At 40.8% G+C, this 21,529-nt stretch overlaps 1 protein-coding gene across 5 annotated transcripts in view; it reads left to right on the top strand.

Annotated features, from left to right (window-relative positions):
• The window catches only part of SCN8A (sodium voltage-gated channel alpha subunit 8), a 122,531-nt gene that overhangs the window by 49,374 nt on the left and 51,628 nt on the right, over positions 1-21,529 (top strand). For 4 of the 5 annotated variants that reach the window (XM_068970581.1, XM_068970578.1, XM_068970580.1 and 1 more), the window contains exons 10-11: positions 378-671; positions 12,213-12,575. In XM_068970581.1, coding sequence (XP_068826682.1) covers positions 378-671; positions 12,213-12,575 — 657 coding nt within the window. Of the gene's footprint in view, positions 1-377; positions 672-12,212; positions 12,609-21,529 lie in introns of all 5 variants that reach the window. The other variant, XM_068970577.1, reaches the window with a different exon arrangement.

The raw sequence follows: 21,529 nt of genomic DNA, 5'->3' as shown, positions 1-21,529 counted from the left end.
AAATATACATGTATTTTTTACATTGTTGGGGCCATAATATATAGTATTGATTTTCAGAGTTGCCCAGAAAAAGATCATTTGGTATCAAGGTGGCAGCCAAGTTCTTGTCTGAGATACTAAACAGAGAAAGTCCCAAAACTCTCACCATGAAGTTCCGCTCTGATTATGCAGGGCTGTGTGCCACCATACAAATTTAGCTAGGAAATGGAGATACCAGGCCCCCACCACAGTGTCCTCTGACAGACTTGTTTTCCTTCCTCCTTTTTCCCCTGTCTTTGGGAAAGGAAGGAAGTGATCTCCACCACTTGCTTAGCTTTGTGTGGCTCTAGTTAATTGCTTCCGATCTGGTCTGTTGCTGTGAAATTTTGCTTTCCTAGGCGGCGGCGATGGCCACTTCAGCAGGAACTGTCTCAGAAGATGCCATAGAGGAAGAAGGTGAAGAAGGGGCAGGCTCTCCCCGTAGCTCATCTGAAATCTCTAAACTGAGTTCCAAGAGTGCCAAAGAGAGACGGAACCGGAGAAAGAAGAGGAAACAAAAGGAGCTCTCTGAAGGAGAGGAGAAAGGGGATCCTGAGAAGGTGTTCAAGTCGGAATCAGAAGATGGTATGAGGAGGAAGGGCTTTCGGCTCCCAGACAACAGAATAGGGAGGAAGTTTTCCATCATGAATCAGGTAAAGTGTTGGTGCTGGGTCACAGAAGCCTAAGAAATTCCAGGTTTCCTACTCTTACTTGATTCTCATATTCCCCTTTGGGTTTACATTTTCCAGTGCCATCCCTGCATCCTCAGGCCACCTCCACACTCCACTTTGTTTTCCTCTAGGAAGAAGTGCTATTTGCATATAAAGGTGCCTTCTCGGCTCTAAATCTCACCCAGGACAACCTGGTCACCTTCGGCAAACTTAACTGCAGCAGGAAAATCTGTGTCCCTCCAGCAGGCCTTGTATTCTAAAACATAGGTCCCCAACTCTGGGACCTAATGCCTGATGATCTGAGGTGGAGCTGATGTAATAACAATAGAAATAAAGTACACAATAAATGTAAAATGCTTGAATCATCCTAAAACCCACCCCTACCCCTATCTGTGGAAAATTGTCTTGCATGAAACTGGTCCCTGGTGCCAAAAAGGTTGGAGACCACTGCTCTGAAACATCATGAAGAACTTTTCTTAGCATCTGAACTTCAGAATTTAGATCAAATACCTTGTTTAAGAGTAGTATGTAATTTTAGATTAAAAAAAAAAAGTCGTGAAACTCTTTAGGTCACCTTATTTGAGTGTGGCAAGTTCTGATAATTAATTATTCTAGGTTTATAATGTCATGCTGATACATTGGCCTATGGTAGATTAAAAGCCTCTAATTTTACCTAACTTTGTTAAATTGGGCAGTTAAGAGAGAAGGGAGAGGACTTATGGATAATTATTGAGCATCGTATTACTGTACATTTCATGATATGATAGATATTTTTGGACTTCAGAGAACACCACCAAAATCCAATTCTTAAGCTACTTAATGCCCCATTTTAAAGAAAGTTTGTAAGGTGTAGGATAGATTGCAGTTCTGATTATGGCAGTGCAGCCAGAGTCTTCTCTTGTTTCTCTAGAGATGATCCATGGTGCCTGTCCCTTACCCCCCTCACCCCCAGGTTCAGTCCTTTCCTAGTCCAGTTCGTTTTGTCACAGCAAAATCTCTCATGTCCAACCTCTTCTTTTTGTCCCTGTTAGGGCTACTTTAGTGCAGGCTTCATATTACTTTGTTCTACTGCAGTTATCCAGTACAGCTTCGTTCCCTCTGGTGTGTCTCTCTCTCTTTCTCTCATGTTTTATGTATTGTCAGCCAATCACTTCCTAAAACATATCTCTGGTTATTCATTACCAAGCATTTATAGAGTACCTACCATGTGTCAAGGATTGTGCTGGGTCCTAGAGATTGAAAGGTGGTTAGAACACCATGTCTGCCCTAGGGAGCTTACAGTACAGTGGGGTAGCCAGATACACCAAAAAAATTATTTTTGTAATTAGTGTAATAGCACTGATGGTATTGTTCCATAGTTGAAATACACAGATGTGTTTTAGAAGGCACAGATCTATCCCAGCCTGGAGCTTCAGCAAAGATTTTCTGGGGAAGGTCAATAAAGGATAAATAGGAGTTAATCGGGTAATGAGCGTGTGTGTTGGTGAGGGAGCAGGAGGACAGAAGAAAGAACATTCCAGGTTTGGTAGAAAAGTGTGTTCCAGTTTGGACATCCCAAATATGAATTGTTTGTTGGGAAACCAGTTTGGACACATGGATAGTCAAATGATAGCTCAGGGAAGAGGTCCTGAGCTAAGAGATAGTGGCTGAAACCGAGAGACTGGCTGAGACCACTTGGAGAGATTATGTCAGGGGAAGGGACAGTGACATGCATTATGACACTGGTGTTCATGGGCTTCGGAGATGGATCTCATAGAGGAAAACAGGTGACTGTTGGTCATGAGGGCTGCTAAGAGAACCAAGAAAGCAGTGAGGACAGGCGAGCACAAGAGTAGGAGAGGGAGGAGAGCGATCAGTGGGTTGAAGCTTAACAGAGAAGCATCGTGAGATCAGAACTGGAAATGCCTTTTAGATTTGGCACTAGAAGTCCTTGAGAACTTGAAAGACAGATTTCAGTCCAGGGAAAGGATGGATGCCATATTGAATGGGAAGAGACTTTCCATTCAAACTTTTTTAAAGAATGTGGGTGAAAGTAAGCATTTTTATAACCTGTTATGGGGGGGGGAGACCCAGAAGAAGGGGAGACAGAAGTAGAAAATGGAGTAGAGTAGAATAGAAAAGAAAATAAAACAGTCTTGGGAGATGTGAGAATAGGTGTGGTCTTGAACAGGAAAAGGGCACCTTGTCCTCCCCCACCAAAAACACATAAGCCAATGGGGGGGGTGGGGGGGGTGTTTGTGTGTGTGTGTGTGTGTGTGTGTGTGTGTGTATGTATGTGTAAGTTTGTAGATGGGGAGTAGGAAATGGAGAAAGGGGGGGTGGGGTGTGTGTGTGTGTGTGTGTAAGTTTGTAGATGGGGATTAGGAAATGGAGAAAGGGGGGGTGGGGTGGGGTGTGTGTGTGTGTGTGAGTTTGTAGATGGGGAGTAGGAAATGGAGAAAGATGACCCCTGACAGTCTCATTTTCAATAATGTATGAAATTTAAAATCTTATCGAAGGGAATGAGAAGTTGAATCAGGAGGGTGACGAAAATAGTGACAGCTTAAAACAGTTATTAAGAAGACTGGGAGAGGGAATTCCCCCCAATCAGGTTCAGCCTGTTTACTAAAGAAGTCCCAACCCTTCAGCACTGAAATCACAGCACCCTGCTTCCCGGGACGCAGCTTCCCTTTTATGGTCTCCAGTCCCTGTGCCCCGTCAAGCACTCTGTACTCACACCAGAGAGAACTATTAGATGCTTCTCATACAGGATGCTGCTTTTCTACCAAAACAGCCTCTCTAAGAAGCCCTGTTTTTTCCATTTCTGAATGAGCACATTATACTTACTCTTCACATCCTTCTACCAAGAAACCTTCCCTGACCTGCCCCCATCCTACCTCCAGTGAGAAATTATCATTTCATCTTTCCATTATGTTTTATATGTCCCTCTTTGGGTGTTGCTTTTTACTCTGTGTGGTTTTATATTTACTAATCTTCATATCCTTTCCTCTCTCACATAAAGTCCTAAAATTAAGGCCTACTTCTGTGTACCTGCAGAGATTTGTTGGAAACTGATTTAACCCTTTCTGGAACTTCTTTATGGCCTTCTTTATGGAACCATCTCTGTCTCACCTTCACCTCACCTTTCCCCTAGTTCAGCCTCTTTTGAAGGAAAGTGTGATTGTAGCTTTGTTGTAATCCAGTGCTTGCCTTGAGAGCCATCCTAAGCTTGTTAATAGATACCTTAGTGCCCTTAACACTTCGCTATTGAATGGGCTCTGATTAATAAATAGGCTTCAGCACAGAGTTGCACTGATTACTCCCTGGCTCAAAAAATAAAGCTGGGCTTCTGAGATGTCCTGCTTTGCATGAAAATAGTCACTTCTTCTCATTTCCCCATCAGAAAAAACTGGATTCCTTGAGGCCCTTGAGGCCACAGCTGACTGCCAAGACTTCCTTAGAAACTGTACGGCAGTGATATTCTTTGTCCTAGGACTCTCCTGCAGTTTCTCTGATTTTATCTGGAAAAATGGTCGAGGCCTAGAGAGATTAACTCTTTTATCTAAGGTTATATAGCTAGTAGGTGTTGGAGTCAAGATTTGAACCAGGTTCTTCTGACTGTAAGCCTTGTACTGCAGTCTCTATCCCCTCTCCACTTACCTCCACACATACGTGGTCATCTTTTGGGTTGGGTTAACAGTGAAGGTGACTTTGGTTTTCCCACCACACAGTTATTTATTCTGCTGCAGCAGTTCTCAGACATTTTGATCTTCATATCTTTAAAAATTATTGAGGACCCCAAAGAGATTTTTTTAATTTATTGTATTAGAAATAATAATTAAGAAATTTTATGATGTTCATTTACTGATTTGTTGAAAAAAATGGTAATGATAAACCTGTGTTTAACACAAATCATACATATTTTTTTAAAATTAACTGTTTTCCAGATCAAAAAAATTTAACAGAAAAAAATGGTACTGTTTACATCTTTGCAAATCTCTTTAATCTGTGGTTTAATGGGAGATGGCTGGAATAGCATACCTTCATTCAGTCTGTTGCAATATTCCTTTTGGTTGAAGTATTTAAAGAAAATCTGTTTTCATACAGATATAGTTGGAAAGGGAGGAATATTTTAACAACCTTTTCAGATAATTGTGAATATTCTTCTTTGATGCTATTCCAAAATTGGATAACAGTAGGTTTTTAAATGGTTAGTTGCAATGTGGAAGCTGAAACTGTATCAGTAACTTGGTACTGTTATATTAAAATCTTTTGTTGTATTTTACACCATAGATATTTAATTCTTGAATGATTTGTAGCATCCTACATTGATCCTTTGGGAAATACTGCTTCACTGAATTATGCAGCTCTTCCAAGTACTAACATAGAATATTAAAACATCACATACGTTCCCGCTCAAACTCATAAGAAAAGTCTTTAAATTCTGGGAAACTGTCAGGCTTGCAGTCTGTACCTCTGAGAAATGAGAGTGAGAAAGGCAGACATCTTCTTAATATTATTATGAAGTAGTTTAATCTTGTGACCCACCCCCCGTAAAAAGGGCACAAGGACCTAGGAGTTCCCAGACCACATTTTAAGAACCACTGTTGTATTGGAAAGAAAAAGTGACGTGAAGAAAAGATGAACTATGGCATGGAAATAGGACATTTAAATCATCAATTTCTGACATTCCAAACATCCTAGTCATTGTTAAGCTTCATTCCAGTTGACAGCTGACATGTATGCCCTGAAATTCCCAGTTAATTTTTCTGTGTAATCTGAGGCCATGCCCTCAAATCAAAAACATCCCAGAGCTGTTCTCCCAAGCAGACACCTAGATCTAAAGTAGTATTTTTAGTTAGCTGTGATGTGACTACCTGAAAAGGACCGGACGCTTCTTCCTGGTTTCTTGATAGCAAACATTTTGAAAACAGGACCCATCTCATAAACTAGCTGAATCACAGGAGTTAATAGAGCCACAGGTCCTGAGTCATCAGTGAAACCCTGCAATCCAGGAAAATTAAGATTGGGGAGGGGCCAGGGTGGCTACTCTCAGGATGTGTCTCCTTAGGGAATTGGCCAGATCAGGGCTAGATACAAGAGGTACAAGGCGAAATGGGACAAGTTCGTCTTTTCCCTTCTATGTTGATTGCAGTGGACTCTTTTGCCAAGAATGGAACAAAGAATTAAAGAATAATAGATACACTGTTTACTTTTAGTTTGTTTTTTTTTTTCAGGATCCTGATTCCTGAGTGTCCCTGGATCACGGAATTTATCATTATCTTTCCATCACTTCCTATCACTTTCCTGTCAGTTAAGAATTGCTATTGCTAAGTCAATTCAGTCGTGTCTGACTCTGTGTGACCCCATAGACGGCAGCCCACCAGGCTCCCCCGTCCCTGAGATTGTCCAGGCAAGAACACTGGAGTGGGTTGCCATTTCCTTCTCCAGTGCATGAAAGTGAAAGGTGAAAGTGAAATCACTCAGTCATGTCCGACTTAGCGACCCCATGGACTGCAGCCTACCAGGCTCCTCCATCCATGGGATTTTCCAGTTAAGAACAGTCAGGTATTATTATATACTATATGAGGTCTAATATAATATATAATATTTCCTCATACAGTCCGTAATATTTTCTACTAGGCTGTAGCTTTTGAGAGGGCAGGGACCATGTTATATGTCTTGTTCACCACTGTATCCATATCACTTAGCACACAACAAGTATTTGATGATCTTTTGTCAAATAAAAATCAGACCTCTTTCCTACTACGTAGACCTAATATACTAGGCAGTGTCAGCACCTAACATTTTGCTAATAAAAATCACGGATCCAGTCCACGGAAGCTTGCTGTAAAATATTTTCTGTATTTTATGATGCTTTGACATGCTAGGAGCCTTGCTGGCTGGAGAGAGCTGCCCCTTCCAGTACTAGTTTAATTCCTGGAGATAGTGAACAACTTGCCCTTTCATGTGCAGATCAACCAATCAAAGACCTTTATCCCCCGCCTCCTTTCATCTAATTTACACACCAGCCAATATTTCCCCAGCCCTAGTGTGGATCACAATAAACTGTGGAAAATTCTGAAAGAGATGGGAATACCAGACCACCTGACTTGCCTCTTGAGAAATCTGTATGCAGGTCAGAAAGCAACAGTTAGAACTGGACATGGAACAACAGACTGGTTCCAAATAGGAAAAGGAGTACGTCAAGGCTGTATATTGTCACCCTGCTTATTTAACTTCTATGCAGAGTACATCATGCAAAATGCTGGGCTGGAAGAAGCACAAGCTGGAATCAAGATTGCTGGGAGAAATATCAATAACCTCAGATATGCAGATGACACCACCCATATGGCAGAAAGTGAAGAGGAACTAAAGAGCCTCTTGATGAAAGTGAAAGAGAAGAGTGAAAAAGTTGGCTTAAAACTAGACATTCAAAAAACTAAGATCATGGCATCTGGTCCCATCACTTCATGGGAAATAGATGGGGAAACAATGGAAACAGTGTCAGACTTTATTTTGGGGGGCTCCAAAATCACTGCAGATGGTGACCACAGCCATGAAATTAAAAGACATTTGCTCCTTGGAAGAAAAGCTATGACCAACCTAGACAGCATATTAAAAAGCAGAGACATTATTTTGCCAACAAAAGTATGTCTAGTCAAAGCTATGGTTTTTCCAGTAGTCATAGATGGACGTGAGAGTTGGACTATAAAGCTGAGCACCGAAGAATTGATGCTTTTGAACTGTGGTGTTGGAGAAGACTCTTGAGATTCCCCTGGACTGCAAGGAGACCCAGCCAATCCATCCTAAAGGAAATCAACCTTGAATATTCATTGGAAGGACTGATGTTGAAGCTGCAACTCCAGTACTTTGGCCACCTGAAGAACTGACTCATTGGGAAAGACCCTGATGCTGGAAAAGATTGAAGGTGGGAGGAGAAGGGGATGACAGAGGATAGATGGTTGGATGGCATCACCAACTTGATGGACATGAGTTTGAGTAAGCTCGGGGAGTTGGTGATGGACAGGGAAGCCTGGCTTGCTGCAGTCCATGGGGTCGCAAGGAGTTGGACACGACTGAGCATCTGAACTGAAATCACTCCAGAGCCAGGACTTATAGGACCATTTCTATAGCCCAAAGCCTGTGTGAAATTATTCAAACTGTCCAATTTTAAACTTGTTCCAGTGTGCCTGCTCTGCTTCACCGTCCCTATCTGAGGAAACCACAGCAAAGGCTCTGGGCCCAGCTTACCATACCTGATTAAAACAAAATCATAGGTGCATTCCAAGACACTTAAAAGTCTTCTGGCCAGCCACATTGTTTAGAGAAGTGCTTCTTAAACTATCTGTAGTGAAGGATCAGTTTCTATTTTTCCCAATTCTTCATGAACTGATAGATACTCTTATAAAATATAATAACAGTAAATTTCTAGAGAAAAGTATCCCATTCTTGGATGTTGTGAAAATGCCTAATTGCTATTAAAATTTCTAAACGCTTCTCTCAGCTTTTTACTGTCTCATTGCAAACCAGTAATGGATCATATACTAGCAGTGATCTGTAAATTGCACTTTGAGAACTGGTTGAGGAGAATGAATCAGTGAGGGTGCCCAAACATATATGTGAGATGAGGAATAGCAAGCAATAAGCTAGAGGAGGCACTGATCCCCTCTGCCAAACCAACAGCATGAAGAAGGAAGTAAAAGAGTTGGCCGTGTGTGTTCCTTATTAAAAATATATGTCATGTATTTATTTTTGGTCATTTTGGGTCTTCAACACTACATGTGGGCTTGCTCTAGTTGCGATGAGCAGGGACTACTCTTCCTTGCAGTGGGCAGGCTTCTCATTGTGGTGGCTTCTCTTGTTGCAGAGCCCAGGCTCTAGGGTGCACAGGCTCAGTAGTTGTGGCACTCAGGCTGAGCTGGCCACAAAGAACTTTCACAGTGGAATCATTTTAAAAGAAGGTTAAGGCCTAAACTCTAAGGCAAACATCTTATATAGTTAAAAGTTACTTTGAAATTTCTTTAGAGTCATAATTGGGCAAACTGATTATCTCAGGGTAGCAAGGAGGGCTGTCTGAGGCCAGTTGTTTGACAGGTTTTGTTCTCTTAGAGCACTGGTCCTCAAACTGGGATTGTATCCTTTCAGGGTACTGGAAGACTTTTGAAGCACAGTTTTAAGGAACTAGATTTTCAGATCTTTAAGTTACATATTCCTATACCTAGGGTGAACCCTGTGGTCTAAAGTCACATCATTTCTCCTTTTCCATTTTTCTTTTCACAGTCAGCCTTCTCCCACATTACAAAAGGAAGGCATACCTCTCTATCATCCCAAATCCTGAAGATCTTTGGGGTGCCAGACAAAAGGACAGTTCAAATATTAGCATCTACAGAGTTTTCTTTAAACTGTTGTTGTTCAGTTACTTAGTCATGTCCCACTGTTTGCGACACCATGGACTGCAGCATGCCAGGCTTCCCTGTCCTTCTCTATTTTCCAGAGTTTGCTCAGATTCATGTCCATTGAGTCGATGATTCTGTCTAACAATCTCATCCTCTGCCACCCCTTCTCCTGTTGCCTTCAACCTTTCCCAGCATCAGAAACTTCCAGTGAGTCAGCTTTTCGCATCAGGTAACCAAAATATTGAAGCTTCAGCTTTAGCATCAGTCCTTCCAATGAATATTCAGGGTTGATTTCCTTTAGGATTGATTGGTTTGATCTTGCAGTCCAAGGGACTCTCAAGTGTCTTCTCCAGCACCACAATTTGAAAGCATCAATTCTTTGGTGCTCAGCCTTCTTTATGGTCCAGCTCTCATATCCCTACATGACTACTGGAAAAAAAACATAGCTCTGGCTATATGAACCTTTATCAGCGAAGTCATGTCTCTGGTTTTTAATATGCTGTCTGGTTTGTCATAGCTTTCCTTCCAAGGAGCAAGAGTCTTTTAATTTCATGGCTACAGTCACCATCAGTAGTGGTTTTAGAGCCCAAGAAAATATAATCTGTCACTGTTTCCGCTTTTTCCCCTTCTCTTGCCATAAAGTGATGGGGCTGGATACCACGATCTTAGTTTTTTAATGTTGAGTTTTAAGCTAGCCTTTTCACCCTTCTCTTTTCATGCTCATCAAGAGACTCTTTAGTTCCTCTTCGTTTCTGCCATTAGAGTGGTATTATCTGCATATCTGAGGTTGTTGATATTTTCCTGGGAATCTTAACTCTAGCTTGTGATACATCCAGCCCAGCATTTTGTATGGTATACCCTGCATAGAAGTTAAATAACCAGAGTAACAGTATACATCCATGTCAGTCTACAGCCTTGACAATATACTCCTTTCCCAACTTTGAAGTAGTCCGTTGTTCCATGTCTGGTTCCAACTATTGCTTCTTGACCTGCGTACAAGTTTGTCAGGAGACAGGTAAGGTGGTCTGATTCCCATCTCTTTAAGTATTTTCCAGTTTGTTGTGCTCCACACAGTCAAAGGCTTTAGCATAGTCTCTTAGTAAAGCAGAAGTAGATGTTTTCTGGAATTCTCTTGCTTTCTCTATGATCCAACAAATGTTGGCAATTTGACCTCTGGTTCCTCTGCCTTTTCTAAACCCAGCTTGTACATCTGGAAGTTCTTGGCTCACATACTGTTGCAGTCTAGCTTGAAGGATTTTGTGCATAACCTTGCTAGCATGTGAAATAAGCGCACTTGTATGGTAGTTTGAACATTGTTTGGCATTTCTTTAATCTGGGAAACAAATCCATTGTAAGGCTTTCTGAATTCACCTCTCTTACATACTTCTAATAAGAATGAAATATAGAATTATAATCAGGGGCATTCAGATGTTTGAAGTTCAGGAGCAGGATGGATGTCACTGGGATACATAGTCATACACTTATTTAAAATGAAAAATGAGGTCATACTTTTTCCAATGAAAACAAGTCTGATTTGGCCAATTGTTTTGATAGTGGGGAGTGGCTTTGCTAATTAGATCATATGGTGGGCATTTTTTAAATTAAATGATCTAAATCTGTGACTTTAAAGATTTAATGAAAACATCTCTAAAGCACGTGGTAAGATCATTTTATTAAAAAATTAATGTTGGCATTGATATATAGAAATTGACAATGCTTTGCTTATTCCAGCCTTTTCTGTTAGGTCAAGTAAAGTTCATTTAAAAGAATAGCCCCTGTAAGAGGTACTGATATAATTATTAGTAAATAATAATTAAAGCCTTTTTGATACCATCAGAAATCAGGAAATGGAATATTCTAACAAGTGGGTAACAAGTCCTTTGGCAGGTTGGATGGTTTTTCAGTTCTTTGCTTTCAACAATATTGAAAGAGGACTTGATTTAATTGTCAGCTGATAGATCATTAAAATAAATTTTGCTGATAGCTTACTGTGTAATTTTGGCATATAACTTGGAAGGAGTTCAAAGAATTGAGTGATATTACTGTAACAGTGTTCTTCTCTTCCAAGATACCATTTATATGAATAAAGTTTCTCAGCACTTAAAATCTAATCTTAGAAAGGGGAGGGGGGGCTTCTGTTGAGCCATGTATGATTCTAATAATAAGTTATACTATCTACAAATATTTAAACATCGAAACACCAGTTGGGGGAAAGAAAAGCTCATTCATCTCATTGAGATACATTTTAATAAAATTTTAAGCTTAGTAATTACTTAGAAAACATAGAATATTTGTGATCAGTTATATTAATGAGAATTGTAATAAAAGCACAATCCAGGAGAATTTTTAAAATTTCTTGGAGGCTCATGGTCACAGGAAATTGGTTTTAAGTACAGTTTACACTTGTTGCAGAAAAGTATTGAAAGGGGGTCCATACAATGCATTAAAGCATAAAGATACACGTTAGCACAAAATTCTCTAGGGAATGTGGAATGGCAATACGAGCTGAAAAAGAAAAATGAAAGTTTTCTACGTGATAAATATGAGTTTGACTTGAAAATGTCAATTCTGGGAACTTACAAATAGTTAAACTTCAGATAAAAAAAAAGTTGAAAAAAAAATGGAGTAGAAGGGGACATATACCATTTTCAGCAGAACGGAAAAACCACTATTGGCATAGTTCTTAACCTGCATTGAAAGTAGTAAGTGACTGGGCACTTCTAAATCTCTCCTTTTGCCAAATGTGGCATAGAAGCTAACCTGGTAGATTAAAAGCACACTCCACGTGAGCTCATAGTAATGAAAAATAGTGTCTATTTTCCCAGTGGATTTGCTACACAAAGCATGAGATAAAAACATTGTTTCAGTGCGTAGGTGAACTGCTCATGGAACTTGTGAATGGTTAACAGGTCAAAGACAGGTGTACCTCAAGGTTATAGGGCAAGGAGGAGTGGTGATGGGTGTTGAACGGCAGTAGAAATTCAGCATCCGAAAGTGCTTTCTAGAAACACCTGTGTTCTGATTAGCAGGAATGCAAGGATGGGGCCAGACTGGGGAAGCTAACAGCCTTTGTTCAGCTTCTGTGGGGTTCCTTCCTGTCTCATGCCTGCCTCTCTTGTCTCTCTCTCTCCTCCTGCCCCTACAGTCACTGCTCAGCATTCCGGGCTCCCCATTCCTCTCCCGCCACAACAGCAAGAGCAGCATCTTCAGCTTCAGAGGGCCCGGGCGGTTCCGGGACCCGGGCTCGGAGAATGAGTTTGCGGACGACGAGCACAGCACGGTGGAGGAGAGCGAGGGCCGCCGGGACTCGCTCTTCATCCCCATCCGGGCGCGCGAGCGCCGCAGCAGCTACAGTGGCTACAGCGGCTACAGCCAAGGCAGCCGCTCGTCGCGCATCTTCCCCAGCCTGCGGCGCAGCGTCAAGCGCAACAGCACAGTGGACTGCAACGGCGTGGTGTCCCTCATCGGCGGCCCCGGCTCCCACATCAGCGGGCGTCTCCTGCCAGAGGTGAAAATAGATAAGGCAGCTACTGATGACAGTGTAAGGAAGTAAAACCGGTAGACCGCGGCTAGGCATGGCAGTCTCTCCCGCTCCCTTCCTCTCTTCTCTCCTTTGCTCCGCCCATCCCACTCGATCCCACTTGCTCCCGTCTGGACTCACGTCTCTACCGCCTACAGCTTCTGTTTTCTCCCTCCTGATTTGTTTCTATTTCTTTCTTCAGCCCTCCTCCTTCGCTCACCCTCTTTTCCCTTGTTTATTCCTTGCTCCATTTCCCCATCCCCACCCCCATCTTTCTTTCTTGTTTCTGACTCTTGCCCTTCCCCCATCAGCCCTTAATTTTATCGATGTTTCTTTCTCTCCATCTTTTGCACTTCTCTCTCTGCCTCTTTCCCCCACCCTACCCCCACCTGCTTTGACTGAATGCCTCTGGCCAGCGGATCCTGCCCAGATGGAATGAGAAGGGCCTTTCCCATCACCAATGACCACGTCTAAGCGGGTTTGAAACTACCATTGCTTCTCTCCCCCTACGTCCTGCCTCCTCATAGGGAAACAGCTTGGACTTTAAAGCTCTTTTATTTCTATTAAAAAAAAAAAAAGTTCAAATATACCTTTGAACAATTTTCTTAGTCTCCTCTACAAGAATGAGATGTGATTTTTCCAAAGAGGCATGTGCGTGTGTGATGCTGAGGGTAGGAGGTGGGCACTGGGAGAGCCAGGCAAAGAGGTGAAGGAAACTGGTGGGGAGCTGGACATTTAATAAGGGGATTGAGATAAATCAAAAGAGGGGAAGGTAGGTGGTTGGGGCAAGAACACATGGTACATGGGGGAGGAAGGAACAGGGAAGTGAAAGATGAATTTTAAATGTAATCAAATGTCAGGCTCTGGAGAAGTGGCATATAATAGCTTCACTTCACAAAATCACTTAGCTAGGGGTTAGGATAATGGCACTCCTCTTTGGGAAAAGCCATCTCTTTAACATTTCTTTAGATTCTAAGCTGTTTATACCTTTTTTATAGCTTTAAATTCTTATAACCTTAATGATCCTGATCCTTTCTACCTCTGATTCCTTAGCTTTCCTCAGTCCCTCCTTAGCTGGTCTGAGCTACTTAAGATAGCATGTCGGTCCGTTTTGTTCTAACACTTCAATTTCCTCTAACACAGCATGAAGATAGCCAACCCTTTAATTAGCATGATGCATGTGTGGAGGAAAACTGGATGATCAAGGATGGAATTACTCAGAATGACCTGTTATTTAGCACTTTGGGACAGTTGTTTGACTATCCTAGGACAGTTGTTGACTGTCCTAAATTCAAAAGACAGGATGTTTGATGTTGTCTTTCTCTTCCTACTCTTTTATTTAAAAGCAAAATATTTTCCCCCTTACATTTAGATGGTTCTTTACAAGCTACAATTTACTTTTACATGCCTTATTTGTTCTAAGTAAAAATTCCATAAGGCTGATAAAGTGGAGCTGATATTCCTGTTTCTGAGATGGGGAAACAGGCTCAGTGAATTTGTACTCCTTGGGGTTACACAACTCATCATTGAAAAACCTTTCAGAAACCCGAGTCTTTGATTTCTCAGTTAATTTTAATGGCTTCTCTACCTAGTCACATGACCATTGCTCTTCTTGAGAACTGTTTGTTTCAGATCAGGTATAATAAGAACAATAATAATAACATAGTAGTTCCAAAGTCCCCCACTACACCAGACAGTTGGCCAAAATATATATTACGAATGACTATCTTTACTTTAAATATAACTTTTGACTTTCTAAATTTCTAATTCTATGTCTAGATATAAATTTTGGGCTCCACAATTAGATAGAAAATGATATTCTCTGAATAAGAGACGAAATCAGTGGAGAATGACAGGTAGATCACTGTGGACAGTACAGTTGGGACAGTTTAAATGTTGAGAACCACAGTAACATTTGATACCCTACCAGTTTTAAAAAATATTTAAGTCAAATAATATATCTTGCTTTTTCTTTGAAGAGAAAGTATTAGAAAAGGTGTCCAGGAAGAAGGAGCTTGAACTTCAGCTTAAAGGCAGATAAGCAGGTTTGCAGGTTTCGTTTTTGTTTTTTTAGCAGCTTCTGTTATATTGTGTGGGAGAAAAATGTGAGAGGCAGTTGAGCAGATGGCTGTGGCACGTACGGCTATCTGCACTGCCTTACCCAGTGGCCGATGGAATGCTACCTTTGGATCTTGGGGGGGTCCTGCACACTCAGCACCCTGTAAGCACTTAGGAGAATTCTTTGCAGTGGTCCTGAGTGATGATGCTGACAGACTTGAGCATTCCCAAGGTCAGGAGATCAGATCCCAAAGTGGCAGGAAGATGAGGAAGGCAGGACTAAATTATTCTCAAGGGCTTCATAACTAGGAAAAACTGTTTTGTTGAAAGCCATGAGGAAGCACCTCCTAGTAGTTAATGGTGTGGAAAAATACCTAAGTTATATGAATAAACCAAAAAGACAGACCCAAACAAAAACAGAATGATAGTGATTGTGTGGTATATCCTCTATGTAGAGACAAACTGCATAGGGAAAAGGATGACTGGCTACAAGTTAACAGCATTGGGAGGGGAAATAACTAGTGTGTTTTTTTCCTTTCTTACACTTTGTTGTTCTTTCTAGTTTGCTACAGTGGGCCTAATCCTTACAGCTATTGTATATTAAGTTCTAACTACACTATGCTCAGCAATTTACACATATGTTCTCATTTAACTTTCTCATTCAGTAGGTGGTTTTATCCAGTTAACAGATTTGGTAACTTGTGGAAATGATACCAAGGTCTTTCTGATGCCGAGAGAACTTCCTGACTGCTTATTTTGAAAGTAGGAAAACAGTCATTTATCTAGAAGGAATTAATATATTCATGATGTTACATGCAGCCTGGGCCAAATGAGCAATTATTATACCCCTTTCGGCTAGAAGATAGTGATTCTCACTGTCAAAACATTTTGGATGTGTCTGCAGCTACGGATTAACTTGTCTTCGCCTGAACCATCAGAATGCTTCCAGTTACGTACTCATGCTTTATGGACTGATATGGGAGCCGCTGATGGTCCACGGTTGGTCTCACACAGCATGAATGCTTGAGCTATGCCACATATGTAGTTTTTATTTAGGCTCAAATGAAGAAATACAATATTCTTAATGAAAAAAAAGACACCCAGACATCACCTCATTAGAATCTCATCAAAGATATTTCACATCTTCATTCACTATTCAGTTGTGGTTGAGTGGTGATGATTTCTTGATGGTTTGAGAATTTTTGCTTTTGCTTTTTGCTGAAACGCAGGATAAGGGGACTTTTCCCATGTCTTCAGCTCTGAGCTGGAAAATCATTGCTCTTCACTTGTAAAGGAAGCGGGTGCTCCTGACTATCCAAAACACACATGACGCAGAAGCCATGTTGCAGATGTAGAAGTATGATCTCATTTCACGCTCACAGCACCTGCCCTCTAAGTTAGATCCTGCTACTGTGTCCATTTTACGGGGAGGAAACCAAGGCTTAAAGAAGTAAAGTCACTTGTCCAAGGTTGCGCAGTAAGCAGTGTAGTTAGGATTTGAATCCAGACAATCTTTTTTTTTTTATATAAATTAATTTTTTTTTATTTAATTTTAAAATCTTTAATTCTTACATGTGTTCCCAAACATGAACCCCCCTCCCACCTCCCTCCCCATAACATCTCTGTGGGTCATCCCCATGCACCAGCCCCAAGCATGCTGTATCCTGCATCAGACATAGACTGGCGTGAATCCAGAGAATCTAACTGCACGGCGTTAACCACTATTTATTATGCTATGCTAACTATGAAACCTGGGTTCTTCATGATCCTGAAAAATTAGCATCTCTAAGCCCATATCCTTATCTGTAAAAAAAAAAAAAGTGAGATAAAAGGACCTTTGTTAGACAGCTATTTGAATTAAATAGAATAATAATAACGTTTATAAAATGTGAAGCATATTACTTGGCCCATTCTTGGTATTCAGAAATTCAATTTCTATTCTTTTCCATGTGCATTTTTGGTCTTTTTAACTGGAAAAGTAGACAGTGAGATTTCTGCTGAATTGCTTGACTTGGAGAGAGTCAGATTTCTTCTAAGATTCTAAAGATCCTTTGAGAAGGAGTTTTTGTACAGTTGTTTTGAAGCAAAATACATACCACAAAAATTTTAGCAAGGCTTGAACTAGAGATAAATGACTAGGTTCTAAAATGCTCTAAATTTTAGTCCCAAGAAAGGTGACTGGCTGATAAATTTCCAGTTATGTATTTCCATGTGAAATCAGTTTAGAATCAATAACAAGTTGAGATTCCTTGGGTAGATCTGTGGAAATGTGGTCAAAACCTGACATCGGCAGATATGGTAGAATATCTCTTTGAGAAGGGCAGCTACAATTTAGGAGGTTGGAAGTCAGTGGCTAAATGCTTAATAAACTTTGCATTTGAGTTAAGAGAAATGGAACAAATTTGTCCTGGGTTTAAAGTAATTAAGGTTCTCAGTTGCTTCCTCTATTACTCCTTAGGGGCTGAATTTTTAAAAGGCAGAGGCTCCTGACTTTTTACTTTTCCTTCTCTCTCCCCAACAAAATGAAACAAAAATACACACCTTCATCTGCCCCCCGCCCCAAAATGACCTAAAAAATATCAGGCAGGGGAGAAAATGAGTATGTGATCTTTCCTCTGGTCCCTGGGTCTCAGCATGCTTGGAGGAAGACGCCTTCGCCGCATGTCCCAGGTGATGAGAATTGGGCAGCTGAGCCAATAACAGAGACATATCTCACTGAATCCTAAGCAGATTATAGATGGAAGGTGATGATGAAGCTGCTGTACCTGGGGAAAAGTCTGCTCCAGGTTTTCTTCCCTTCAGTTGGCCGTAGTCTAACACAAGAAACGACAGCCAACATTACTGTTAGGGAAATAAAATGGTGCAGATACTTAGACAGTTTGACAGCTCTTCCAAAAGATAAACATAGTTACCATATGACCCAGGAATTCTGTTCCTAGGTATATTACCCAGGGAAATTTCAAATGTGTTCACATGAAAATTTATACATAAGTATTCTTAAAATCTTTATTCATAATAGCCAAAAAGTAGAAACAATTCAAGTACCTACTAGCTGATGAATGGAGAAACAAAATGTGATACAATGGAATCCCTATAATGGACTCTCATTCAGCCAACATGAATTGATACATTCTACAGTATGAATAAACCTTGAAAAATTATGCTAGGTGAGAGGAGCTAGGCACATACCATATTATTGCATTTATGTGAAATGTCTGGAAAAGGCAGATCCATACAGACAGAAAGCAGATTGTTGGTTCCTAGAGGCTGGGTAGAGGCAGGGGTTGGGAGTGACTGCTGACAGGTGGTGGTGTTTGGTATGATGAAAATGTCCTGGCGTTAAATAGTAGTAACAGCCTTGTGAGTCCACCCGTGTGCGCTGAGTCTCTTTAGTAGTGTTCGACTCTGCGACCCTGTGAACTGTAGCCCGCTAGGCTCCCCTATCCATGAGGTTCTCCAGGCAATAATACTGGAGTGAGTTGCCGTGCCCTCCTCCAGGGAATCTTCCCAACCCAGACACTGAACCCATATCTCTTATGTCTCCTGCATTGGCAGGTGGATTCTTTACCCTAGCACCACCTGGGAAGCCCATCTGCATTGTAAATATACTAAAAGCTACTGAGTCATATACTTTATAATGGTTCAAATGGTGAGTTTTATGTTATATACATTTTATCTCAGTTTTTTCTAATTGGAAAAAACAAACAAAAAAACAGAAACACTGACCCAGTATCTGGACTTTCAGTCCCAGCTTTCACAACCTCGCCTGGGGAGGAGGGACTGCCACAGGGACCCACCCATCTTGGTATATCCTATGTGCCCTGATTTCAGTGGGGTGGATTTTCTTAGTGGCAGAGATGCATTTTTCTCTGGATACCATCTTAGCTCCCAACTGGTGCTTCGCATTCTTAAGGAGTGTTCCTCATAGGCTTTTTTAGGTTATATCATTTTAGGCAGTTAACTGTGATGAATATGTTTGCTCTGTCTCTCCTTTAATCAGTGTGATCTGCTGAGTACTAAGAAATGCATACACAAAGGGACAATGAACAGACTATATATGAACATAGAATTTTCACCTGCAGCCTGCCCAAGGTCTGTTTACCTACAATAATTAATCGATTTGTCTACAATAAACAGGGGCTTCCCAGGTGGCACAGTGGTGAAGAATCTGCCTGCCAATGCAGGGGATGCAGGAGACACCGGTAGGATCCCTGGGTCAGGAAGATCCCCTGGAGGAGGAAATGGCCTGGAGAGTTCCATGGACAAAGGAATTGGAGGGCCACAGTCCACAAAGTCTCAAAGAGGCATACACGACACACACAATAATAACACAACATATACAATAAATAACCAAGAAACCAGCCTGCTGTAAACCAAACTTTGAGAAAGCCAGATTGTTATCTCTAGTGACGGTCCAGGGAGCTAAACAGTAACTTCTGTAACAATCAGCCCAAAGCAGCCAGGGCTTGATTACTAGATTAATAACTGACAACTTCCCTAATTTTTGTCCCCGTTTCCAGTTTAGGACTGCCCAGAGAAAGCCAAATAGGCACCCCTAGCCAATCATGTAGGCTGCCCTGCTGCTTCTTAGCTTGCCTGCAGCTTCCCACCAGCAGCCTTGAATCAGGCACACCTAAAGCCTTTTGGTTTTTTCCTATTCCTATTCAAGACTTTGCTACTCTGCCTGCCTTTCAACTTCTGCCAAAAATGTGCATGATGTGACTTAACTCCCTCACTACATCAAACTCAGAATAAATAGCCTTTGATTTTCTTATATAGTTGATCTTTGTTTATTTCCGCCATACAGATAACATCTTATACACATTTATGCAGTCTGCATTCCTTCTTCCTTCTCAAAGGAATTCCACTGCATAATCAGTATTTCTGTAGCACACTGGGTAATTGGTGCCCAAGAATCACCAAAGATGCAGGTGAAAGGGAGGTGGAGGAGGCACTCTCTGATCAGTTGAGAATTGTTCCAGAAACACCTCTTTACTATTAAGACGTCCCAAAACGTACCCTCAATCCTCTTTCTAGTCAAGCTCTCTTCCCCCAAACCACCATTTCTGGTTTGTATCATCCTAAGTTAGCTTTCTTGCATTTTTGCAGGCCCATATGCAAATAAAATATGTAGCTTTTATTTGGTTTGTTTCATTCATCAGAATGTTTGGATGTACGTTCATGTTGTTTTGTGTATCAGTGAGTGAGTGAGTGAGTGAAGTCGCTCAGTCGTGTCTGACTCTTTGCGACCCGTGGACTGTAGCCCACCAAGCTCCTCCATCCATGGGATTGTCCAGGCAAGAATACTGGAGTGGGTTGCCAGTTTCTTCTCCAGGGGATCTTCCCGACCCAGAGATCGAACCCAGGTCTACCACATTGCAGGCAGACGCTTTAACCTCTGTTCATTGTTTGGTATTGATGAGTGGTATTTTATTGTATAAATATACCCCAATTTGTTTATCCATTTTCCTGTTGTTGGAGATTCACATTATTTCCAGTTTGTGGTAGTATGGTTTGCTGAGAGCATTTTTATACAGCTCTCTTTGTAGATAAGTGTTTTTGTCTATATTGAATAAATACCTCAGAACGAAATTCCTGGGTCATATGGTACATATATGTTTAACTTTATTTACATAAGAAACTACCAAACAAGTGTTCCGAAACAGTTATACCATTTTTTGTACTCCCACCAACAATGTGTTAGAGTTCCAGTTGCTCCGTATTCCTAGCACATAGTTAATGTTGACTTTAGAATTTTAGTAGACATAAAATGTTGTTATGGTTTTTCAATTGTTTGTTTAGTTTTGGCTGTGCTGGGTCTCTGTCACTGTGCGCAGGTGTTCTCTGGTTGTGACGAGGGGTGGCTTCTCCTGTCGCAGCACGTGAGCTCTAGGCGCGCACCCAGTAGCCGTGCCACATGGCCTCAGTAGTTACACCTCATAGGCTTAGCTGTTGTGCAGCATGTGGGATCTTCCCGGACCAGGCATCGAACCCATGTTCCCTGCATTCGTAGGCAGATTCTTACTCACTGGACCACCAGGGAAGTCCCTTTTAAAAATTTTGTTTATTTATTTATTATGATTTTAATTTACATTTCTTTGTTGAAAATGATGCTTTTATCTCTTCATATGCTTATTGGCTTCACAGTTATCTTTTCTTGTTGATTGTTTATTCACATCTTTTGCCCATTTTCAATTGTACTGTTCATCTTTTGTGGATTTTTTTTAGTTTTTTGTATGTTGGGGATGCAAGTGCTTTATTAGGTAGGTAAATTTTTAATTTTAATGAAGTGCAGTGTATCAGTTAGTTTTCTTCCACGATGTTTTTTTTGCATCCTATCCAAGAAATCTTTGCTGATCCCCAAGAACATGAAGATGTTTTTCTTCTATAAGCTTTATAGTTCTGAGTTTTACATTTAGGTCTTCGATTCAACTCAAATTAATTAATTTCAAATTACTATTGATACTATTGTAAAAGGTATAATTAAAATTTTTATTTTCAATTATTTGTTTCCAGAATATAGAAATACAGTTGATTTTTGCATATTGACCTTATAGCTCATTAACTTGATAAATTAGTGTATTGGTTGTGTTAGCCTTGGAGGGTTTTTTGTTTTAGGGTTTTGGTTTTGGGGTTTGTTTGTTTGTTAAATTCCATAGTTTTTCCTACATGTACAATATTTTCTGTGAATAGCAGCAACTGCAGTCTTTATGCTTTCAACTTATTTTTCTTGCTTTATTACACTAGCTAAGACTTTAGGTACAAAATTGAATAGAATTGATAAAAGTATACATCCTTCCCTGTCTCCAGTATTAGAGGAAAAGGATTTAATGTTTCACTGAGAAGTGTAATGTTGGCTATAGATTTCATAAATGTTCTTTGTC

This window comes from Capricornis sumatraensis, chromosome 4 (genome assembly GCF_032405125.1).
Source record: "Capricornis sumatraensis isolate serow.1 chromosome 4, serow.2, whole genome shotgun sequence".
Taxonomy (NCBI): domain Eukaryota; kingdom Metazoa; phylum Chordata; class Mammalia; order Artiodactyla; family Bovidae; genus Capricornis; species Capricornis sumatraensis.
This window is presented reverse-complemented; position numbering and strand designations above follow the sequence as displayed.